The sequence below is a fragment of the Leucoraja erinacea genome, chromosome 7 (assembly GCF_028641065.1).
Source record: "Leucoraja erinacea ecotype New England chromosome 7, Leri_hhj_1, whole genome shotgun sequence".
NCBI classification, from domain to species: domain Eukaryota; kingdom Metazoa; phylum Chordata; class Chondrichthyes; order Rajiformes; family Rajidae; genus Leucoraja; species Leucoraja erinaceus.
In genome coordinates, this window is record NC_073383.1 from 52,836,022 (window position 1) to 52,862,917 (window position 26,896).

Consider the following 26,896-nt stretch of genomic DNA (forward strand, 5'->3'; position numbering starts at 1 on the left):
TCCAGAGATGCTGCCTGTCCCGCTGAATTACTCCAGCAATTTGTGTATATCTTCAATTTTCTTGGCCCCGCTCTGGCAGTAGAAGTGGGGGCAGATCCGGACCGCAACGGCCGTGAGCCCCAGGCCGAGCTGGGCGATCGTTTGACTGCTTCTGCTGCTGTTGAAGGTGAGACATTGTATCGCACCAGGGTCTTGGGCCTGTCCCACTTTGGCCGTCAATTCCGCGACAGGCCTTTGACGCGCAAAGATTTTGTTCACTATAAAAATTTCGGAGCCCCGCGAGCTGTTGCGCACAACTGCATACCCCTCCACTCTTCTAAGTGGGACCGGCCCCGCGCGGCCATACGATGCCCGTGTGCCTCAACGCGACCATGAGGTCGCATAATTTGCGTGCCAAGGACACGGAAGTGGGACAGGCCCTTAGCGATTTATTAATTGTAAGTGCAGCTAGCCTTTCGGGTACCTCTATTAATTTTATGTGCATTCTGGTTTTCAGTATATCTTCCTTTGTTAAAACTCCAGTGGTATCATAACTATTAAACATACTTATGTAGTACCTCAGCTAGGTCCCTAGTGGTCATGATTTGGTATTCCACCTCCGCATCCTTCTGCATAAACACTGTACATCTCTTCCCATACAAACAACCCACTGGCCCCATCATTTATTCATTTCCCTACTGTAGAAAAAGCCTCTGGCTCTCAATCCATGCCCCATATACCAGTTAAGGGCCTGTCCCATTTGGCGATTTTTTTCGGCGACTGCCAGCGTCATATCAGGGCCGCCAAAAGATTTTGAACATTTCAAAATCCAGCGGTGACAAAAAAAATGTTGCGACGTGAAAAAACACATCAATACGTTGTCACGCCTCATCACGCCGCTACTTTTTTCGTGAGCTGCTACGTCAGTCAATGATGCCGGCAGTCGCTGAAAAAATCATCAAGTGGGAAAAGCCCTTTTCCTCTCTGTCTATAGTAGAGAGGTAACTATAATTGTATTATTCTCAAACCAGTTGGCAAGCATCAAGTGTTTAATAGTCATATGTACAAAACGGAACAATGATATTCTTACTTGCAGTAGCACAACAAGTTTGTAAATAGTACTCAATAGATAACATAACTGAGTAGGGATGTAATGCTGAGGCTCTATAAGGAGCTGGTCAGTGTGCAATTTTGGGCACCATATCTGAGGAAGGATGAGCTGGCTCTGAAGAGGATCCAGAGGAGGTTTACAAGAATGATCCCAGAAACCAGTAGGTTATCATATGATGCGCATTTGTCGGCACTGGGCCTGCACTCGCTGGAGTTTAGAAGAAGGAGATTGGTATCTCACTGAAATGTACAGAATTGTGAAAGGCTTAGAGTGGATGCAGAGAGGATGCTTCTACTAGTGAGAGAGTCCAGACTAGATGTCATCGCCTCAGAATTAGACGTTCTTTTAGGAAAGAGATGAGGAGGTATTTATTTCGCCAGAAGGCAGTGAATCTGTGAAATTCTTTGCCACTGTAGGCTATGGTGGCCAAGTCAGTGGATATATTTAAGGCAGAGATAGACAGATTCTTGATTAGTACAGGTGTCAGAGGTTTGGGGGAAGAAGGAGGAGAAGGATGAGAATAGAGTTTAGAGGGAGAGATAGATCAGCCATGATTGAATGGCTGAGTAGACTTGATGGGCCAAATGTCCTAATTCTGCTCCTATCACATGATAATAAACGAAAAAAGGTTCATTAAAAAAACAAGAGTGCAAAACAAGACTATTCCTATTGCAAAGAAGATAGTTCAGAGTTTGAAGTTTAGTTGGGATTTGTGGTGTTCACTAGCCTGATGTATGTTGGGATGAAGTTGCTTCTGCAATTGGAGGTCCTCAGGTCTCTCTATTTGCATAACCAACCTTGCAACCTCCTGATGGAATCATGCAGTACAGAAACAGGCCCCTGGGCCCAACTTGCCCTGCCGCCCAAACTACACCTGCCTATATCGCTCTAAACCTCTCCTATTCATGTGCCTATCCAAATGTGTTTTAAAATGTTGTTACGATACTTGCCTCAAACACCTCTATAGCAGCTCATTCCACATGCCCACCACTCTCTCTGCAAAAATAGTGCCCCTCAGGTTCCTTTTCAATCATTTCCATCTCTCCTTAAAGCCATGTCCTCTGGTTCTTGATTCCTATATGGGTAAACGACTCTAAGCATTCACACTATCTATTTCCCTCATGATCTTTTATGCCTCTGTAAGATCATCTCTCATCCTCCTCCAACACAAGGAATAAAGTCCTTACTTGCTCAACCTCTCCCTGTAGCTCAGGCCCTGAAGTCCTGGCAAAATTCTCAGAAATCTTCATTGCACTCTTTCCAGTTTAACAACATCCTACCTATAGCAAGGTGACCAAAACTAACACATTACTCCTGGTGAGCCCTCACTAATGTCTTGTACAACTGCAATATAACATCCCAACTTCTATACTTAGTACACTGACTGTTGAAGGCCAATGTACCAAAATCACTTTTGACCATCCTAGCTACCTGTGATGCCACTTTCAAGGAACTATATATTCCTATATCCCTCAGTTCTAAACCACTCCCCAGTGCCCTGCCATCCACTGTGTTGGTCTTGCCCTGGTTTGACTTCCCAAAATGCAACATTTCAGACTTATCTGCATTAAACAACAATAACCATTCTTACGGTCCCCTTGCTCAACTCCATGCATGCTCTGAACTCTTGTTATCATACTCTTAAAAGCATCCCACTTTCTGGATGTTGCTTTGCCCACAAACAACATACTCCAAACAACTTTAGCAAGTTTCTGTCTAATACAATCAAAGTTGCCGACTCAGAATTTTAAGTTGTGGGCCCACCCTATCCACAACCAGTTTATAGTTAATGGTTTCTGGTCCCAAAAGGTTTGCCACAGACACTTTAGTCACATTAAACTTCCCAATTTCCTAAGAGTAGTTCAATTCTCTCTTTGCCCTTACCCTTATTGGGCCCTTTACGTATTACATGAGGAAACTTTCCTGAACACATTTGACAAATTCCACTATCACAGTCCCAGTCAATATTGGCAAAGGTAACAATCTCTGCTCTTCCCCAATTCTCACCTTCTGCACATCCCTAATTTTGTTCATTTCACCATTGGTGTTTGGCTGCCTAAACTGAAACATGGAAGTCGATCCCTAAACTATTCTACTTCCCTTTCCGCCACTAAAAAGCACATGGTATCAAGCTTTTGGTCATTATTCAGGGTGTCTCCATTTCTACAAAGGATGCCTTAATGATAAATTTTGTCTGATTATTGCCCATATGAAACGCCTTGGGATGTCTAACAAAATTAATTGTGCTAAGTATGTACAAACTGTGTTTGTTGATAATAGATCATAGACTGCACGAACAGAAGGAAGTTGTTTCATTCCCTGCTGAGTAACAAAACAGATTATCAAAGATATGTGACAGAGAATGGCACCATTTTAATCTGGAACTGGTTGCTGCAAAGAGATAAAAGTGGTAACTAGGCCAGAAGAGTCAAATTAATAATCTCCTTTATGCCCCTCATTCCCTCAGGCCAGCCTGCTATAAATCAGTAGGAAGGGACTGCAGATGCTGGTTTAAACCAAAGACAGACACAAAAAGTTGGAGTAACTCAGCGGGACAGGCAGCCTCTCTGGAGAGAAGGAATGGGTGATGTTTCAGGTCGAGACCCTTCTTCAGACTGGTTAGGGATAAGGAAAACAAGACATATAGACGATGATGAAGAGAGATAAAGAACAATGAATGAACAATATGCAAAAAAGTATATATGATAAAGGAAACAGGCCATTGTTAGCTTGTTAGTTTGTTGGGTGAAAACGAAAAGCTAGTGTGGCTTGGATGGGGGAGGGATAGAGATAGAGGGAATGCCACGGTTACTTGAAGTTAGAGAAATCAAGATCATACCACTTGTAGTGGCTATTTCGCCTGTTTTGCTTGTAATTGATGATGGCATGTGCCTTTAAATTTTAGACGGCCCGTTATATTGAGGGTGGGATTTATGACGTGTTTTTGGGCGTGTTTGGATCTTAGATGTTTGCGCAGAAGTTTAGTTTTTAGATTAGTTTGGAGAGACGATGGGGGAGTTTAACCCTTTGACCATGCGGGCCACATGCCAGATCATGCAGTGTTACGGAGACATGAGGAGTTTTCTAATGTCTAAAATAATAAGCTGGAGTTCAATGAAGATTGCAGTAACGAGCCGTAAGACATTTGGATGTATCTTACTGTTTTCCATCAACAATAAAGCATTTATTCATCAAAAGACGGTGTTTTGAAGCCATATCTGAGAAGAAGCTCTGAAGGTCTCTGTGAGTGAGCTTGCATGCGTTTCGAAGACACCCCCTTCAATCATTCTCATCCATTTAGCGGCTATGGTGCTAATTACTTGAAATATATGAAAATCTGCCGCTACACCATTGGGCTGTAAGCTGCCCAAGCAAAATATGAGATGCTGTTCCCCCAATTTGCATTTAGCCTCACTCTGACAATGGAGGAGACCTAGGACAGAAAGGTCTGTGTGGGAATGGGAAAGAGAATTAAAGTGTTTAGCAAACGGGAGATTAGTAGGTTCAGGCGGCCTGAGCGAAGTGGCATAAATCTCTTTTCCTTCCTCACTTTTGAATTCAACACAACGGGGTAGTTGAGCATCTTCCCTGATATTTTTGAGGAGGGAATACGTGCACAGAGCAATGTGCTATACAGACGTTAACATGTTACGGTTCCCTGTAACCTCCACGGCCAGATCTTCATTCTTTCCCTGTTTTGTATTTCCATCAGTATTATAGGGTGTTGCAATAACAAGCACAGAAATAAACCAATTTACTTAGTTTAACTGGTCTAAGCCACAAGTGAACAAGGCCAGGTTAAATACAATCCAGGTGAAAGAATTTCTACAGAGATAGAATTTTAAAGAAAATTAGCTATGCTATATTGTATCAAATCTTTTTCAGACCACATCAATCACATTACCTTAGTTTACAGAAAGGATTTAGCTGGACCTAAGCATTAAGCCACAAATGTGATGTTAAATCTGTTTGGAAAGGTCAAACAGAGAAATACAACGTTTCTTCTCCCTTGAAAGGTAAAGGTGGAGGGGGGTTCCGACAACGCATTTTAATTTTCTGAGTGCTTCTGATAGATTTGGTTCATGCAGATTATTTATCCTCATCTCCAAGAAACAAAAACTAATGGATTTCAATAATAGAAATCAAATAGGATATTCAGAAACAGAATGGTGGGAACATAGAATTTGCTAGAGGAAGGAATTATTAAGGGGGATTGCACAAATGGATTTACTGAGAGACTAGATGTGTGTGTGAGGAAGAAAGGATTAAACGGTCATGCTGATACAATTATATGGAACAGCATGGAAAGAGATTTGAATGGAGAACAAATGTCAATATAAACTAAATGTGCTGACAGGTGTGTTTTATTGCTATATATCACATGCAATTTCAAGTAATTCTCTAACGTGCTCTGCAATGAATTTAGTTAAGAAAAACATTTGGCAAGTCATTACCTTGTATTGGTTTACAGATGAGCTGCAGCCCTGTTTGGTTCTCCTCTTGCTGATCCAATTTAGGCTAAAATCTAATTCCCAGATGTTTGATGAAACAATGCATCATGCCAGAACCATCTTAAGAGCACAATGTCCAACGTCAATTACAAGAAATTTAAAGCTAAATAGGTAACACGAATATAATATATCTGTTCCACACTGTACTTGTGCACCTGACAATAATTTTGATTTAACTTTGCTATCTAATTCAAAATCTCTTTCAAAATTGTACAGAATATTAGCTGAAAATATCCCTGGCCTTATATAGAATTGGAACTGGCTACTTTATGACTTGTTCTGTTCACTGTGAGTTGACAGAAGCAGGAACATACAGTGGCATCATGAAAATAGCATTTTGAAATGAAACTACAAAATAACATTAATTAATTTACTTACAAAGGTGCTGTTTTCCAACAACACTGTTGTTTCATTTGTTACTATATTCAGTTTGATCACATGGCCATCTCTGGCCCGGTACACCAGCTCAGCATCTGTCAGAAGAAAGTGAAGCAATTTAGATATTTTGTTCTCGCCACACGTCTTAATTACTACTTGAAGCGGCGCATCATCTTCAGACTTAAAAAATGAAATTAAACTCTGCAATCTCTTCAATCTATTAGCATCTGATAGATGCTTTAACTGGTCAAAGACCCTTCATCAATCTGACAAATGATTTATGCCTGAAGCTGAATCTCAGCTTTTCTCTTTAACACACCAGCTACATCAACAATATCTGCAGTATTTCCGGTTTTTACTTTCAAATTAAGATTAATTAATTTTACGACTATGAGTTGTTACTGCAAATTTTGTGATGAAGGATTTTATGTATTAACACTTTGTCATATGTTGGACAATACACAAATTCTATTGTGCAAACTATCCAGATAAATTAATTTCTTAAAGGTAAATAACTGCTGATAAATCTTATGATATAATTAAATTCTTCCATGACTACCAGTGCAATCCAAGGCATCATCAACTGTAACAATCCACATTATTTAGCGCACATCAATGGGTGGTATCAATGGAAGTTGTCTCACAAACATACAATTCAGTTTAGAATATAGAATGTAGAACAGTATAGCACAGGAACGGACCCTTTAGCCCATATTGTCCATGTTTGCAAAATGTTAGGTTAAATTAATCTCCTCTGTTCATTTTCCTTCATTCCCTGAATATCCCGTGTGCTTATCCACAAGTCTCTTCAATGCCACTATGGTATCTGCCTCCACCACAACTAGCAGCATGTTCCAGGCATCCACCTCTCTCTGTGTAAAACACTTACCCTGTGCATCTCCTTTAAACTTTGCCCCTCTCACCTTAAAGCTATGCCCTCTAGTCTTTGACGTTTCCACACCGGGGGCAAAAGATTCTGATTGTCCACCCTTTGCATAATATCTTTCTCATATTTTGTAAGTTCATTTGGTGTACTGTTGGTCATGATAAGACAAGTGGTAAAGCTCATGGGATGCCATTATCTTAATTATTTTTGATGTTAAACTGATTGATCTAATTTAATTTTTAAAAATCAATGCAGACTCTGATATTGTTTTGCTTTTCTACAGTGGATTTGTAAGATTTTGCAGAGACATTATTGGTGGCTCTTCTCCAGTACTTTGATGGCATTTACTCTGCCTAGGCAGTCCACGCCCACAGAGCATGTAGATGGGCTGGGATCACGGCTGTTTGGTAAACTGACATTTTTTTTAATTGTATTTGAGGTTTTGGTCTTCAAACACCTTTTTTCTAAGATGGCCAAACATACATGCCATCATTGACATTGATATTTGCATTTGTTGAAAGATTGTTCTCTCAATATAGAAAATTATCCAAATGTTCTGTGTTCTCATTATGAGCCTTTATGGTCAGATGAAGGACTTGTGCAAGGTTGGCGAGTTAGGAGAGGATCGTTGGTAGACAAAAGTGCTGGAGAAACTCAACGGGTGCAGCAGCATCTATGGAGCGAAGGAAATAAGCAACGTGTCGGGCCAAAACCCTTCTTCAGACTGATGTAGGGTGGGGCGGGGAGAAGAAAGGAGAAAGGAAGAGGAGGAGCCTGAGGGCTGAGAGAGAGCTGAGAAGGGGGGAGGCAAGGGCTACCGTAAATTGTAGAAGTCAATGTTTATGCCGCTAGGGTGCAAACTGCCCAAGCGGAATATGAGGTGCTGCTCCTCCAATTTCCGCTGATGCTCACTCTGGCCATGGAGGAGGCCCAGGACAGAAAGGTCAGATTCAGAATGGCAGGAGGAGTTGAAGTGCTGAGCCACCGGGAGATCAGGTAGGTTAATGCGGACCGAGCGGAGGTGTTCGGCAAAACGATCGCCAAGCCTACGCTTGGTCGCACCGATGTAGATCAGCTGACATCTAGAACAGTGGATGCAATAAATGAGGTTGGAGGAGATGCAGGTGAACCTCTGTCGCACCTGGAATGACTGCTTGGGTCCATGAATGGAGTCGAGGGGGGAGGTAAAGCGACAAGTGAAGCATCTCTTAGAAACATAGAAACATAGAAAATAGGTGCAGGAGTAGGCCATTCGGCCCTTCGAGCCTGCACCGTCATTGAATATGATCATGGCTGATCATCCAACTCAGTATCCTGTACCTGCTTTCTCTCCATACCCCCTGATCCCTTTAGCCACACTTAACTCCCTCTTAAATATAGCCAATGAACTGGCCTCAACTACATTCTGTGGCAGAGAATTCCAGGGATTCACCACTCTCTGTGTAAAAAATGTTTTTCTCATCTCAGTCCTAAAAGATTTCCCCTTTATCCTTAAACTGTGACCCCTTGTTCTGGACTTCTCCAACATCGGGAACAATCTTCCTGCATCTAGCCTGTCCAACCCCTTAAGAATGTTGTAAGTTTCTATAAGATCCCCCCTCAATCTTCTAAATTCTAGCGAGTACAAGCCAAGTCTATCCAGTCTTTCTTCATCTGAAAGTCCTAACATCCCAGGAATCAGTCTGGTGAACCTTCTCTGTACTCCCTCTTTGGCAAGAATGTCTTTCCTCAGATTAGGAGACCAAAACTGTACGCAATACTCCAGGTGTGGTCTCACCAAGACCCTGTACAACTGCAGTAGAAGCTCCCTGCTATGTGACGGCTCGTGGGGTGAAAGGTGAGTAGTCTGCCCTTGTTACTTCTCCTTTCTTCCCCCCCCTCCCCACCCCCACAACCCTACATCAGTCTGAAGAAGGGTTTCGGCTCGAAACATTGCCTATTTCCTTTGTTCCATAGATGCTGCTGCACCCGCTGAGTTTCTCCAGCACTCTTGTCTACCTACGATTTTCCAGCATCTGCAGTTCCTTCTTAAACAGGAGAGGATCGTTGTTTTGCTGATATTTAATGCCAAGTCCATTCTCTTGTTTGCTGCACTGAATTAATCAACAATGATCACAGTACCGCAACACACTCTGCATTTCATTGTACAATCTTACTGAGAAGGTTCAAGCAGCAAAATGAGATATTTTTTTCCCAGATTGCATGAATTAAAAACTCCCCTGATGAGCACAAGTGCTAGTCAGGATAATCAATCAATTTGAAATGGGAAATAAATTACCTATTTTTCAGTGGCAGTTCACAAAACATTTTGTCATTTTGGTTTGTAAAGAATGATCTTACAATTTCAAGCAAATAAGCTATATATGTGGCTCTGACTGTCCTTTGGAAAGCAGTAGAAATGTCAATGTTGTGTATGATCACTTAATTCCCATAAACTGTTAAAATAAAATAAATGGTTTGTTTATATTACTAGACTAGTGTTGGAGACCTGACCTCTGAAGTCACGACACATAAATTGAAGGAATTAAAGTTTCTGAAATGAATAGCCAGTGTCACTAATGGTTACCATTGAAATGTTGCAAAATGCATCTGATTCACCAAAGCCTTTAAGAAAAGAAATCGAATGGGGAAAATAAATGAGGCCAGACTAAGATCAATGTATATCCTAAATTGGTCAGCATTAGAGTCAGTTTAAACGCAAAATGTGATAAACAATGAATGTTGAACGTCAAATGTAAGATGAATGTTCTTTTTGGCAACATTCCTTGAATAATCCAAAAAAAAGACACAGGTATAAAGAGTCTGAAATGTGCCGTTCCTTCTTTCCAGAGATGCTGCCTGTCCCGCTGAGTTCCTCCAGCTTTTTGTGTCCATCTTCGGTTTAAACCAGCATTTACAGTTCCTTCCTACACTTGGTATAATGTTGATTTTAATTAGAAGGTTCAGTGTGGAGAATTATGTAAATATAAGCCAAAGTCAAAGTCGACTTTATTTGTCACATGCACCCGAAGGTGCAGTGAAATGAATTTGCCAGTAGCGAAACACTGAAAAAGAACACACAATACACAATAAGATTTAACACAAACATCCACCACAGCATTCTTCACTGAGGTGGAAGGCAACAAAGTTCAGCCAGTCCTTTGTTCACCCATGGTCGGGGCCATGAACCCTCCGTAGTTGTCGCTACAGATGGCCCGATGAACAGGCCCTCTCATCGGGATGATCCAAACTTTGACGTTGGGACGCTCAAACACACTCCGCGGCTTGGAGTGCCCGAATCGGCACTTTCTTACAGGAGACCGCGGCTTCAGGATGTTATAGGCCGCAGGCCGGTGGTCAGAGCTCTTCTCAGGCGATCCCCGGTAAGGGATCCCAGACTACGAATGGAAAGTCCATGCCACGCCCGCGGCTAGAAGCTCCACAGACCACAGCCCCATGATGCCAAAGTTACCAGGCCAGTGATTGGAGCACTCCTCTCTGCGACCCCTGGCAAGGGTTAGCTAGGTCCGTGATGGAAAAGTCCACACTGCTGAATCTCTGAGCCTGACTCCGGGAAAGACTGCTCCAATCCAAGCTGTTAAGCCGCGAGGGAGGCGACATGGAAAAACTCGTCTCTCCGTTGAGGAGGCGACGGAAAGCAGTTCCCCCCTTTCCTCCCCATCTCACCACCCTCCACACAAGACATACCGAGAGACACTAAAACAAACATTTGGACACACCAAAAAACCCCCAAAAAGTTGAAATAACAAACACATTGCTGGCAAACACAGCCTACTCGCAGCGTCCCCACCGACCAACTATAAAGCAAAAATATTGTTGCCCATGTAGGCATAATATGTGAAAGTGGAGAGGAGATAAAGTGATTTATTCACGTCATGAAGTTCAGAATGTCACCTTATTCCACTGCGACTTTTGTTGTCAATTTGTTGTAAAAAAAATGGAAAAAAACAAAGATAGGCTACTTGGTACAATATTCTCAATAACGAGAAATTAAAATGATTTATTATATATTCTCTCAAAACTAGTTATTCCAAGCCTGTGAAATACACTTAAATGTCTGTTCAACGGTGGTATAATGACTGCACATCTCATTTAATGAAGGAAATTATTGTCTAATAAATGACTCAGATATTTCTATTTTTCATCTGATAGTTTTGCAATTTACATGCTCAAATACTTAATGGCATAAAGCAATCAGATAACACTCACACTAATGAATTTTTCATTTCTTTTAAGCTGGTTGCACTTTCACAAAATCTATTATGCACACTGACAAATTCTCATATTTTTTATCTGTCGCATTTAATAACATTTCAAAATGATTCCATATAGGTAATATTGAGAACCATTTTGTTTTGTACTCGATTGCCAGACTGGTTGCAGTTTTTATTTAGTACATATCTTCGATGGAACATAAAATTATTGTCACGTGGTAAAAGGTATTAACTAAACTAAATTGGATTTGTTTCTTAGATGGTGGTCAATTCAAATTCTAATGGCTATATGAGTTACTAAGGTTTTAACTACACATTCTAAATGCCACCCCACCTTCTCTACCACAACCCTCTCCATCTCGAGATGGATAATAACTTCATGGATAATTGTTTACCTGATATATCAGAATAGAATTTTGGAGTTCCATTGACTTGTAGAATCGGAAATATCAAGGTTTTCACATTCAAGCTTTCAATCCAACTTTTTCAACAGAGAATTGAGAGGTTTTTTTATAAGGTAATATAAGAAAAAGAAGAACCAGATGCAAGCCTACTCTGCCATTAAATGATGTCTGGCTTTCAACTCAACACCATTTACTGCCTTGTTGCTTTCATCCCTTGATTCCTCTACTATTCTAAAAATATATCGTGCAGTTTGAAATTAAATCAATGACTAAGCTTCCATAGCCATTGGGGTAGAGAAATGAAGGCAACACACCCAATAGTAAATAATAAATTGGTGCAGGGAGGTCTGACATTTTGACATTAAGAAAGGTACAATGCTGATTTTATTTTTCATTTAAACCAATGAAATGTAATACTGGTGTGGAGTGGAATTAATGTTACACTCAATCATATAGTTTTCTCTGATGGCTAAAATTAGCCGCTGGAGATCTCTTCGCTAAACATGTTTTGAAATAATACATACGGAGACCTCGGATGAAAAGGAGGGAAAATAGCTTTGGAAACCAAGACTTATTGCAGCAATAACCATAGAATAATGTAACTTCGGGAAAATATTACCACTGCTAATTTAAAGGTATAGACATTGAGCTTAAACAGTGTCACACTTAAGATTGATCTTAATCAATTGTTCAACAGTCATTCGTGATCAGGAAAATTAAACATTACTGTTGGTGACAATTTTAACTTCAGACCTTCCAATTGCTTGGTATTTCTAATTCTCAAAACAAATAGAATATGATTTACCCAGATGTTACAGTCACCCAGAAAGCACAAAATAGAAAGCATAATTCAAAATAAAGCACAAGCAAAGGAAAAAGAAAAAAAAAAATTTCTACCAAGAAAGAGTGAAGCTCATATCTCTAAATATAAGGCAGTTGGAAGATATTACAAAGGGGGGTTTAAATTATCAAGTGATTCAAACGAATGAATAAAGAAAATATTTCTACCTCTGAACACAAAATTAGATTTCACTCATTAAAGGTTAGTTATAAATGTTAATGATTTACCAATGGTGTTCTTAATTTGGTCTTCTTGACGAATATTTTGCATACAGTCAACCCTCATTATACCAGACCACAGATGGGGGGGGGGGGGGGGGGGGGGGGGGGTGAATTGTGTCTGTTATTGCCAAATTGACCTCTATAACTGAGTAAGGTATTATAATTGTATAATTAGTAGTAACAAACAAATGCAGTTGTTGGTTGAAATACAAAAGGACACAAAGTGCTGGAATAACTCAGCAATTCAGTCAGCATCTCTGGAACACATGGATAGAAACATAGAAACATAGAAATTAGGTGCAGGAGTAGGATAGGTGAGGTTTCGGGACTAGACTCTTCTTCAGATTCTCGGTCCGAAACTGAGCCTGGAATCCAGGTGAGGTGACCGTCCCAGCCTGCTGGCGGCCAGGTAAGAGGGAGGGATTGGCGCCCTCAATGGTTGCAGCCGGCGGGATGGAGTGCAGCTAAGGGTCAGTGGTAGTGGCAGCAGATACGGCCTGGAAGCGGCCGATTAAACCGTGTGTGTAGGTAATGGTGGCAGAAGGTCCAGCCTTGAAGCGTCGCGAGCTAGGGATGGCGCAGGTTATCGACGCTGTGAGCAGTCAGGGGTGAGGGAGAGTCGAGTTAGGGCCAGCAGTGCAAGTGGCAGGGGAGGCAGCATGAGCCGAGGGCAGCATGGGCTGCTGGAGTTGCGAGCAACCGGGGAGGCGTCTGGAATGCAGGTAATTTCTTTTAAAATTTTCTGGCTGGTGATACTCTGGCTCCCAATATTTTTCCTTGCTTTAAATTGCTCACTCTGTGATATATTTCTACCCAATCAATATTTGTACACAAAGCCAAGTATATAACAAAATAAGTAAGCAATCCCCTGGACAGATCATGTTCATTGAAGTTCACCAGAGAAGCTGAATTTCTGAAGAAGGGTCTTGACCCAATACATCACCCATTCCTTCTCTCCAGAGATGCTGCCTGTCCCACTGAGTTGCTCCAGCTTGTTGTGTCTAGTGTGTATCTTCCCCAGTGATACTGCCAGACCTGCTGAGTTACTACAGCACTTTGTATCTTTTTTTGTAAATCAGCATTTGGAGTTCCTTTTACCTAGCTTTCTATAAATATTGTTATTGACACTTTATGAAGTTAAAAAGCTACCAGGATATATCTTAAACTATAAAATATGATAGAAATCTCCATAAATAAACCTTCCATATTAAATGACAAACACCTTTGTTTATTGTGAAACCTATGTATACTAACAATTAATATTGATGAAAAATGTTATTTTTATACAATACATGTTGTCAGGTGCCCTGATGCTGCAGTTAATCAAATGGCTTTATAGGAAGCCATTTAATCCAGGATTCTCTGCTTGATTTATGGTTTGCGCAAAGTGGAAATGGGGTTGCCATTGATGCTTCAATATATATTTGCAATTGAAAAGTACATTGCCCATCACAGTCAAACATATTTGCTGTTAATATTGTTATACAGTATATTTCATTGTTATTGTTGTCTATTAATATTAATTAGTTTCATAAAATAGATCACATGAATTTCACATTTCAGCAGATAAACTGTTACTTTTACTGTTACTGTTACTTTTAACTCTTCAATGACCCTGATGAAAAGTAGTGTTTTAAGAAACACAATACAAATCGCATTCCAACATGAAGAGACCTCATCTATTACATTAAATTGTTAATTCATCTTCTATCATATATGGTCTTCTATCAGTGCAATTGATAGGTAGTAGCTAGCTAGATGTTAGAAACAGCATATTTATATAGTATTAATTCATTCAAAGATAGTTTTACTTATTGTCTCATCTGTGCAAGAAAGACAAAAAACTCAGTGGAAAATTATATTAGACACAGGGGATACTCATTAAATATTCCTTTCATTAAATATTAATTCTCAAAAAAAGCTGCTTTAATCAGTTACATCCATCTCCATGAGCAAGCATACCCAGTTCAAATATTCCAATTGCTTAAGCAGAACTGTGACCAAAATTGTAAAGATTTTGGTAAATATTTAATGCGAAAATATCCTTCGGTAAACTTGTGCTGATATCATAACTGAAGATCACCAAGCATGTTCATTTATTTTGAACATACAAGGGCAGAGAGGTTATGAGTAAAAGAGCATAAATCTTGCATCTTACTGGGAAGATAAACCATCATTTAATGATATTCAAGGGAACTAGCAGCACCATGGTAGTTATGACAAGGAGTTCAGAGAGAATACATAGAAAAGTGTAGAACAGAAACAGGCCCTTGCACCCACATTGTCTGTGCCAACAAATCATGCCATTTTAAACTCCACAACAACCTGCATGTGGTCAGTAAGCCTCGATTACTTGCCTAGTCATAAATCTATCTAATGCCTCTTAAACATTGCCTTTGTATCTGCTTCCACTACTTCTCCAGTGGTATATTCCAGGCACCTCCTACTATGTGTAAAAAAAACCTCTCAAATCTTAAAACTTTCTCTCATGTTAAACCTATACCCTCCAGTATTTAACATTTCAACCCTGGGATAAAGACACTTCATTATCAGGATCTCCGGCCAAAACAATCCTGCTTTGCTCAAGCTCTCCTTAGGTGTAATACTCTCTAAATCAGGCAATTTCATAGTGAATTTCTTCCGCACCCTCTCCAAAAACCTTGATATCTTTCTAGTAATGTGACAACCAGAACTGCATAAAATTCTCCAAATGTAGCCTGACCAAAACTTTATATAGCTGTAAAATAATTTTCAGTTCCCATACTCAACATCCAGACCGATAAGGGCCAGCATGCTGCATGCCTTCTTTAACGTCCTATCTACTTGTGTTGCCAATTTCAGGAGCTAGGGACCTGCACCCCAAGACCCCTCTGCACATCAGTGCTCCTGAGAGTCCAGTCATTTACTATATACTTCACTCTTACCTTTGACATCTCAGAGTGCAACATCTCACACTAATCTAAATGAATTTCCTTCTGACATTTCTCTGACCATTTTTCCAGTTGGCCTATATCCTGCGGTATCCTTTGACGGTACCCGGACGTGGCGCCGACAGACAAGAAGCCGAAGCAAAGAAGTCGAAGCCAAAGAACTGAATGGAAACTAAGCCGAAACGCCAATAAACCGAAAGAGTCCGAAGACGAAATGCCTACTAACCGAAAGGATGGGACGCCTAAATGCAAACTAACAGAACGGGCGCGACGCCTAAATGCCAACGAACCAAAAAGCTGCGTCGCCTAAAAGCAAACTTACCGAATGCCGCTCTGTCGAAACGCCAACTACCCGAAAGGCGGTGTCGCCTACAAGCCAAAGGACCGACTGCCGCTCAACAGAAAAGTCCAATAACGGACTTGACGTTGCTGGGGGGCGGGACTTGTCAGTGATTTGTCCAGACCCCCGCGTCCATTACATCACTGTGAAGGCATGAACATTCTCCTAAACGTCCACTCCACCCGACCCACAGGGGAGAGAGAGGAGGAGAGAGAAGAGGGGAGAGAGAGAAGGAGAGAGAAGGGAGAGAGAGAGGGGGAGAGAGAGAAAAGAGGGGAGAGAGAAGGGGGAGACGGGAGCATGGGGGTTATTTTCCCACACAAGCCATAGGTGACTGGGCAATCTGAACCCAAGCACCAAGTTGAAAGCGGCCAAAGGTGTGCATTGCTCGGGACTCTCCCTCGGCCACCCTCCGCAGGCTGCGGGTTGGGTGGAGCGGAGGTTTGGGACAATGTTCATGCCTTCACATTTAGGCGTCTCACCCTTTCGGTTCGTAGGCCTTTCGTCTTCAGACTCTTTTGGTTTATTGGCGTTTCGGCCTCGTTTCCATTCGGTTCTTTGGCTTAGACTTCTTTGCTTCGGCCTCTCGTCCGTCGGTGCCACGTCCGCACACGCCTTTGACAACCTTTCCCACCATCCATAGATCCAGCAATCTATGTGTCATCTAGAAATGATTAAATACCGTAACCCACTGTCAAGTCCTATCCTTATCCATAACAAGATAAAAATTTGTGTGGTTATGACAGCACAACAATAAATTTAACAACTTCAAAAGCTTTTTACTGTACCGCGGTACACATGACAATAAACTAAACTGAATTGAAAACCGTAATTAGTAGAATAAATAATAAAGAAAAAAAATCCATTTATCTTTTCAGAAAATCGTAAATTTACAAAAAGAACTGGCATTAATTACTATCAAAACCATTGCTCATGTATTGTTACCATTATCTGTTTAAAAAGCAAATACATTGCTCAGAACTTAAAGAAGTCCTAAATAACTCATTTTAACACACCTGGCAGTACATCTCAAAGGTACCCAAATCACCTGAATGCTATACATGGAATAAATCCATCTCTATTTTAACTGCTGCAGTTAAGCCAAGCTTCATTTGATCATGACTGTTTGCAAATAAAACTGTACCACAAATTTATATTGCACTCAATTTTACCTATTTGCTTAGTTGTCCATAACTTAGCATGCAAACATGGACAATATCAAGTGAATTAAAAAAATAAAATAATCACCCTGGCAAAATAGAATGCATTTTAATGCATTGTTACCCTTTTCCAAGGTTGAATGGTCAGGGCTTTCTGAAGTGGCAAGCCAGGATGAAGATAAATAGAACTCCAGGTAAAAGTATTAATCTTCAGATGAATGATAGTGTAACTGAGTGTCCTATATCTTCTTTGATATTTATGGAGGTTGAAATGGTGCTGCAGGAGATATTAATGAAGCAGACTATACACTATAGTACTTCAAAGCACTAGGCCATATATTAGTCCTCCAGAACAATAAAGGAATCAGTTTCAGGCTGCTGCTGTATCACAGCATGTGTGGTATAGGATTTACAGAAGCTGTTAAGATCATGCAAAGCAGTTCAGAACGTGCACCTAACCCAAATCTAAAAACAAAATCACATTCCAATGGTTATATCAGGTCTAAACAATACAGAATACCGAACAGGCCCCACGATTAGGGCATATAATTCTTGCTCTTAATTACCATGGCATCTGCATTTTGTACATCTAAACAGGCGGCTACTGAGAATAAAGACCCAGCGGGCCATTGCCTAAAGGGGAAGCTTGGAAATCCCGAAGACAGGAGGAAGCCACTGGTGATGATGAATGCGTAGAGTGGGCTGGCAGGAGGGGGACCGGGGTATTGCCTCCAGCACCTTTAGGGTCGACCGCAGGAGGCATCCCCTGGGAAACAGATATGGTTGGGCGAGTAAAAAGATGTCAGGTCATGGTCCTGCAGCAGCCTGGGCTCACCTGGATCTTTGTAAACGGTGCCAACTGTGCATTTGTGGGTTGTGCAAAAACATTTTACTGTGCATTCATGGCAATAAAGAACCATTGAACCATTCAACAGTGCAGTCCATGAAATAGGCTTTTATTAAAAAACCTTGCAGCAGAAAAATTGATCAGCAATGCAAATCTTAATGGTACACTTGAGGTGGTTGCTGGGGCAGTTTCCAATAAGAAGGAAAGAAAAAAAGACTGTGGCAACTCAATGGGTCAAGCAACATCTGTGAAGGGAATGGCAGGTGGCGTTTTGGGTTGGAGTAGGGGGGAGAAAACTGGCAGAAAGAAATGGGATGGGTTAAAGCCTGGCAAATGTTAGGTGGATATCGGTGAGGGGATGGGGGAGGGGGGGTTAGTGGTCGATTGGCAGATGGGGGCGTAAATGAAAAAGACGAGGTCAAAAAGACAAAGGAGGAGTGAAATGTAAAGCCAGAGGTCGGAATTCCTTCCACAGATGTTGCCTGACCTATTGAGTTCTTCCAGATTCCAGCATCTTCAATTTTTTGTGCCTTACTTATGAAACAATACAGATATTGCTTGAAATGTTACAGGGTGTGCCATTATTTGAATATTAAAGATGATATTTGGATACTAAAATTATGGCACTGGTATAATTTTGTGTTGACATATGGCACAAATTTGATTCTGTTTGGGAGCATAAAGTTGCAATCAATGACCGTTTTTCACCTTTGTTATAGAAACATAGGAACATAGAAAATAGGTGCAGGAGTAGGCCATTTGGCCCTTCGAGCCTGCAACGCCATTCAATATGATCATGGCTGATCATCCAACTCAGTATCCTGTACCTGCCTTCTCTCCATACCCCCTGATCCCTTTAGCAACAAGGGCCACATCTAACTCCCTCTTAAATATAGCAACATTTTAGAACAAGCTTTGGAATGCACTGACGGACTTTGTTATCTTCAGATCTACACAAATCAAATGGACTCAAGCAGTTGATGGTGAAAGGGATGCAAAAATGATTTGCTAATTATTTCCAGCATTGTCTTTTATTTTATATTTTTAGCAATTGTTGTTTACTGCATTCACTAGATGAGGCTAGAGGCACATGGGCACCTACAATTTCCTCGAAGCTTAAAGAGATTTGGCATGTGACAACTCTCTTTGAGATTACTCCAACAAAATTCTACAGATGTACTGTAAAAAGTATCCTAACTGGCTGCATCTCTGCAGCCTCTTGCATTCCTGTGCATTAGAACTGCTGTACCAGCCCATGATGCAACCAGTCAGGATACTACCTACAGTACATCTGTGTACTCAGTCCAGTTCAAACAGCCACCCACACTGGCTATGCATCTACATGAGACAGTGCCTCAAGAAGGCAGCATTTATCATCAAGGATTCCCACTATCCGGGCCATGCCCTCGTTTCGCTCCTGCCATTGGGCAGTAGATACAGAAGACTGAAGCTGCAAAACATCGTTCAAAATCAGTTACTTTCCAACAGATAGGTTCTTGAACCAACCTGCACAATCCTAATCTTACCTCAACAATGGAACAATACAAAGTCCATCTTTTACACCATCATGGACTTGTTTTATTTTCAAATTGTACTCTGTACTAATGTCTTGTTATTTTTGCACAACCATTTTTTCTTTTAACAGTTTTGCAGAATTTTAATGTATAATTTATGTGTTTGTATGTTTGAATATCTGTGCCTGTGGTACTGATGTAAGCAAGATTTTCATTGTACCTGTACTTCACTGTACTTGTGCATATGACAATAAATACAACAACTTCACTTGATCTAATTAATCTTCTTCTCTCTACCTCTCCCCCAGGCAGATCAATTATTATAATTGACGTTCATTAATGAGCATTCGGCGGATGACGCCAATATCATTTGTATCACCTTGACATTCTTGATGTTTGCAGGGTGACTTGGATAGGTTGGTTGAGTGGGCAGATGCATGACAGATGCAGTAGAATGTGGATAAATGTGAGGTTAACCACTTTGGTCGCAAGAACAGTAAGGCAGATTATTATCTGAATGGTGACAGATTAGGAAAAGAGGAAGTGCAACGAGACCTGGGTGTCCTTGTACATCAGTCACTGAAAGTAAGCATGCTGTGAAGTAAGCAAGTAAGTGAAGAAAGCTAATGGTATTCAGATTCAATTTTAATTGTCATTGTCAGTGTACAGTACAGAGACAACGAAATGTATGTTGGTCTTCATTGCGGGACGATTTGAGTTTAGGAGCAAGGAGGTCCAACTGCAGTTGTATAGGGTCCTCATGAGATTGCACCTGGAGTATTGTTTGCAATTTTGGTATAATTTGAGGAAGGACATTATTGCTATTGAGGGAGTGCAGTGTAAGTTCACCAGGTTAATTCCAGTGATGGCAGGACTGACATATGATGAAATAATGTGTCGACTGGGCTTGTATTCACTGGAATTTAGAAGGATGAGAGAGAATCTAATGGAAACATATAAAATTCTTAAAAGATTGGACAGGTTAGATGCAGGAAAACGTTTCCCAATATTGGTGGAGTCCAGAACCAGGGGACACAGTTTGATGATGAGGAAAAACTTTTTCCACCCAGAGAGTTGTGAATCTGTGGAAATCTCTGCCACAGAAGACAGTGAGGGCGAATTCACTGGATGTTTTCAAGAGAGAATTAGCTCTTCGGGCTAAAGGAATCAAGGGATAGGGGGAAAAATCAGGAATGGGGTACTGATTTTGGATGATCAGCCATGATCATATTGAATGGCGATGCTGGCTCGAAGGGCCGAATGGCCTACTCCTGCATCTATCTATTTTAATATTTTCATTTTTACCCTTTCATAAATATTCCCTCTTTTCTCACCATCCTTCCCCCTCTCTCAAGTTTTATACATGGATTTCCAGTTTTGATGAACACCTCAATACATAGGAGATTACAAAATTACAGTGAATACTCTCCGGTCCATCACTGATACTGACTTTTCCACCATCTAAGGACATGTGGCGCTGTCTCGATCTATTTATCAACTTGAAACATTAACTGTGTTTCTTTCTCCACAGAAGCTGCCTGATCTGCTGAATATCTTTATCCCTATTTTTTGTTTTAATCTCATGACAAAGAATACATTCTGAATGTTGGCCCTTTAAGTTGCGTAGTTTCATAGGAAACTAGATAGGTATGGATTGATTTTTCTGTATGTAAATTTAACTGTTATTTTCAGCTCGGTGGGATCTCAAAGAAGGTGAATTATTCATGTTATGGTCCTAATTTTAGTGTCATTTAGCGAAGTTTAATGGCAAGTAACTAGTTCAATGTTACACAAGAAAAATACGAGATTAATTTTATGGTGTGCTCTAAGGTACGCAGAATACGTGGAAATTCGCAACTTCAAAATGGAAGTGCTGTTGGAAATAGGACAAAACTGCAGTTATGTGAACACATTGGACTATCCCAATATGCTACAAATCTTTACGAGTACTTTCCCCCCCAAATTACAGGCACAGTCCCTAACCTTGAAACTATCATATTAAAAACCTTGCAGACAAACCTAAATAATGTTCACATTCCCAATTCAGCTCAAATTGTACATCTGTAGTGTACCTTTCAGAAGTGTTTCTTGCAAGAAATAAAACCTTGACATCAATGTTGTTTTGAAGAGGATAACAAGTCAGCAGTACATGTATCTTTCATCGCACTACATCATTTTATTTTTGAATGAAACTGGCCAAACTGAAATAAGGGATGATAGTAACATGATTGGAGTGTATCCTGTGATAAATGATAAGCCATACAAGGTCACTCTCAATAGTCTTCAGGGCATGTCACTGTCATCAGTAACAGGATCTGGACGTCAGGAGAGCTGAAATAACATTCTACCATGCTTTATCTGAGAAGTTTCATATTTAATGGAAAAGTGTGATTTGATACTGAATACAAAGTGGTTAGATGTCAAGTAATAAGAATTAGGAGATTTCAATACCCCAATGAGGGATATTAAAATATACTTTACACCGATTCATGGGTTACCAACTGATTTTTTTTTTACATATTAACTCAACTATCCCATTGATAGTTGTTCAGCTATGTATTAATAGATAATATGCATGGAAATAACATTTATGCCAATCTATCTCTCATCTCCTAAGGATGTTGGCTCTAACATCACAGGCATAGAATTGTAGAATTTGTCGTATATAAATATTTCTTCATTTTTAATAGCCAGTGTGGATAAATAATAGACCAATAAGATATACAGAAAGCATGAGGCATCAAAAGGAAATCTGATATAATCTTTTATTATTCACCTGGACACACTCTCAAAGCGAAACCCGCAGGTAACATGGTATCTTAGCTAACATTTATTTACTTCATCTTGAATGGTGAGACTAACATTTAATTCTGATACCTCTTTATTCTGTACAGCTCCAGCAAACATGTTGAGCTGGCTTGGGGACATTTTTATATTCTCAGGAATAACTTAAAGTCCAGTGAACTAACAGTTTCACTTCTCCCTCAGTACTTTTCTTTATTTTAATCTTTTATAAAAACTCCTCTCATTTACTTTAACTTCCCTGACACTCCAAAGCCTTTTCACTATCTACAAGAGCAAATCGTGTGATGGCGTATTATCCACTTACCCAGATGTCTGTGACTCCAATAACGCTCAAGCAGTTCAAAGCCTTCTAATTAACTGGCATTAAACCACTTGTTCACTTTTCTGCTGCCATCCCAAGTGCCATTGACTCCAAAGTGCATCCATGTTACATTCTAGGAACCCTTAAACGAGATACAGCAAAGAAACAAGCCCTTCCACACAGCGTGGAAACAGGTCCTTCTGCTCACAGAGTCTGTTCCGACTACCCCATGTATTAGCACTATCCTACACACTTGATAACTTGCATTTCTTTTACCAAAACCAAATAATCCACAAAACCTGTACTTCTTTGCAGTGTGGGAGGAAACCAGAGCACCCGGAGAAAACCCACGTGGTCACAGGGAGAATGTACAAACTCTGTACAGAAAGCAGCCATAGTTAGGCTTGAACCTGGCACTGTAAAGGCCCTGTCCCACTTTCCTGAGTTATTCACAAATTCTCCCGAGTTTTCCCCTTGATTCAAACTCACAGAATGTTTGTAACAAGTCCGTAGGAGTCCCTGGATATATTGTAGCGGCTCGTTATGCCAGCCGTAGGTACTCAGGGCATCAGGTAAGTCTGGACGTTTTTTCCAGCTTGATCAAAAATATCCATGAGTAGAAACATAGCCCCGAGTACCTACGGCTGGCATAACGAGCCGCTACAATATATCCACAGACTCCTTCGGCCTCTTACGTACTCGTTACGAACATTCTGCGAGTTTGAATCAAGGGAAAAACTCGGGAGAATTTGTGAATAACTCGGGAGAATTTGTAAGTAACTCGGGAAAGTGGGAAAGGCCCTTAAGACAGCAATTCTACTGCTGTGCAACTGTGCTGCTCCAATGTCCTCTGCCGGTGACCTCTGCTAGCTTCAGGAGCACAGGAACACTGCCACCTGCATGTGGCTCTCCATGTCAAATGTCATCTTAACTTGGAAACAGTGCTGCTCGATACAAATCTTGTGACTCCCTATCTAACGGAATTATCTTCACCACGAGGACTGCATCAGTTCAAGACAACAATCCATGCCAACCTCTCAAATATAAGGATAAGCATTGAATGATGGCCTTGCCAATGACATCAACGTTTGAAAACAAATAAATAAAACAAAGCTTGGCTAAAATTGACCATCCATATTGTTTTGCACAATTCTCACCACCATGCACTTCCTCCTCTGAAGTATGCTTCCATCCCACAAATGATCACAATTTAATTGGTGGCAACGGTGTTCTCTTGATATTAGAAGGTAATGCAACGTGAAGCAGACCAGCATGAATCTTGATACCTGCTCAGTGCATACTCATCTTTCTGTGAGACTAACAGAGGCAGCAAAAATATTGTTTCTGCATAATCAGTTGTCTAAAACACATTTTGGGAGGGTGGACTGATTTCATTGCATCTTTTCTGCAAATGTATTCGGATTGTTGATTGGACTCATGTCTTTAGTAAATAATCATCAATGTCCACCAGATGCCAGCGCAAGAAGACATTGTAGAATAAAGGGATCATGACCACTGTCAAGATAATGAATTTTGACATTTATGATGCATTAATTATGGCTGTCTATTAGATGGTTGTTGAAGGAGCAAAATGTCTTTCTGCTTTCCAATGGGATGGACAATATTCAAAACCTCTAAAGTCAACCCTGTGCAGTCAATACTTCCCTCTATTCTCATAAAACCTACATTTGTGACAAAGCTGAGAATTGTCTCACCACTGGTTTCAAGCAGGAGAGAATGAAATAATTAGTTCTCATTTATTAGAAACTGCCAGAGGCCACTTTTTCATAATAATTGATTAAAAAAACTACATGATGTTGCAAATGCCTCCTGCTTAAGCCTACATTGAGTCATTTGTTCATAGGGAAGGGACAACTAAGCTTGATACCTAGGCATTTGCCAATGGAAATATATTGCTATCTTTCATTAAGAACATAGAAAATAGGACATAGAACAGTATAGGACAATCTCTTCAACCCACAATGTCCATGCCTAACATTATGCCAGGTTTTAACTAATTCCTTCTGCTTGAACGTGATTCATATACCTATATTCCCAGCATATACATGTGTCTACCTAAAAGTTTCTTATATTCTGCAATTGTATCTGCCTGCCCCACTACTCCTGGCAACGTGTTGTTCCAGGCACCTACCACACTTTGTGTTAAAATATTGTCCCGCACATCTCCAAATATTGTCCCGCACATGCCCATCTGACTCTTTTTAAGGTACAAGACACCAGGTAAGTGTTGGAAACAGAAGAATCTAAGGCTATGAATTAGAGTCTGAAGAAGGGCTCTGACCCAAATAGGCTCTGACCCTATTCCTTTTCTCCATTGATGCTGCCTGACTGCTGGGTTACTCGAGCATTTCATGTCGATCTTCAGTATCAACCAGCAACTGCAGTTGCTCAGTTCCTTCCTACACGCTATGAATTAGGAATTGGCCATTTACTCTGTGATGCATATAGATTTCTTTATACAATCTATATAGGATCTATAGGATATAAATCTAATGAATTTGGTTCCTCGAAGGAATCTGAATGCTCAGTGGATGAGTATATTCATGGCTGAGACAATATTTATCAAGGCAGGATTGGGAGAGGGGTTTGGTCAGGACAGAGAGTTGGAGCAGGACATGTTTTCCCATCTATTACTTCTTGTGTTATTATATTTATACTTTAATTAGGATGACCCCACTGAAGCGCAGAAAAAAATGATTGTGCCCTTTTCAGAGGGTGCAGGCAAGACTGCAGTAGGTGCCAGATTGCATTGTAGACATTGTAACTGAAGTATCAACATCTTACATATTCTTCTTTGCTGAGATTCTGTAAGGCATGTTTGTCATACTGTATTTAAAATCAACTAGAGCATCTGTATTTGGGAGCAACAGATTTGGGTTGGAATGTTGATGTCAAATATTCCTGCAAAGCTTTATAGACTTTTACAATTTGAAGCATCTGCACAAAAAAAGACAATTAAAAAAATAATGATAGCTGCAGCAGGAGAGAGAGATTAATCAATGACTAACCCATCAATAGTATTGATCCTTCTAAGTCATGATACTGCTGATCAAGTGCTCAAGCATCCAGGTTAAAATGTGAACATAAAAACAAGCTGCCAGAGGAGCTCAGTCTCTAGATTAAAACGTTTCACCTAGTGTGTTGAGTTCCAAGATGCAGTACCGAATGGTGTAATAATCAGCTGCTCTGTTCAGATCTGTCTCAATTTACAGCACACAAACACCTTCATTAATATGGTATATGTAGCAATGTATCCAATGAATGTGCAAGAGTACCATGGTGCTTGTAAAATGGGGGTACCGAGCTCCTTCTGCAGTTCTAGTATCCAGGTGCTTGGCACACCTAGCTGCACACATTTCATGGTGCAAGAATAACGTTGTTTGAATTGATTTAAGAAATGTTTACGCATATATGAATTCATATAGTCATAATTTCCTTGAAACTTACTTCAGAAAAGTTTACATTGTGGCCAATTACATCTTGCAAAGTGCATGTTAGTTTGGTGTAATATAAAAGGCAGACCAGCAGAGGGAGTGTACTGTCCCTCTGCATATAGAGGATTGAGTATGATGGGCCGATCAATTCATTGAAATCTTTTGAAAAGCATGGAAAGTAAATTATGTTTCAGCTATCTTCTTTACTGGTGATAAACTTTAAGATAACTCAAACTGCAGTGCCTTTGGTGTTTTGCAATGTCGCATTGGTAATCTGAATAAATGATAAAAGATCCATGATATTTGCATTTTTTAATGGAATATAATGAATCTATTGTCCAAAATCCACTCAGAATATTAAAAATCCAAAATAGTTTGCAAAGTAATGTCCAATGAGCTCCCAGCCAACCCCAGTCTCTAATTATTCAACATGGCAACATTCATAAAACAGAGCAGCATAGAAAAGTACAGGACAAGTACAGGCCTTTCGGCCATTCAAGTCTGCATCAATGGAATTAATCCCATCTGCCTGCACATAGTCTGCATCATTCTACTCCATTTCGTTTGTGTGTCTGTCCAAATGCCTCTTAAATATTACTATTGTATCAGCTTCTACCATCTTGATTGCCATCTCATTCCAGGCACCTACCACTCAGGTTACTAAAACATTTGCTTGTACATCTTCCCTTTACACTTTCCCACTCTCACCTTAAAACTATTGTGTAATTGACATACAGTATTAGACATTTCCTGGGAAAAGTACTCTGACTATGTATCTATGCCTCTCATAATTCCCCAGCCAGTAAAAATAATCATGTTTGTCCAATCTCTTCTTATAGCTAATACATTCAATCCCAGGACATCCAAAATAATATTTAATTGTTAGTTCAGTTGAACATATGTAAGTTTGTATTTCCACCGGACAGGCTGAGCTGGGCGGAGTTTCACGCTGGCGGCCCTCGGCAAAGGGATCCCAGGGGTCCGCGATATTGAAATCAG

The 26,896-nt window shown here is 40.4% G+C and overlaps 1 protein-coding gene across 1 annotated transcript in view; it reads right to left on the minus strand.

Moving 5' to 3' along the window:
- The window catches only part of LOC129699148 (inactive dipeptidyl peptidase 10-like), a 657,345-nt gene that overhangs the window by 287,234 nt on the left and 343,215 nt on the right, over positions 1-26,896 (minus strand). The window contains exon 4 of the mRNA XM_055638816.1: positions 5,980-6,074. Within this exon, the coding sequence (XP_055494791.1) occupies positions 5,980-6,074 (95 nt within the window). The remainder of the gene's footprint in view (positions 1-5,979; positions 6,075-26,896) is intronic.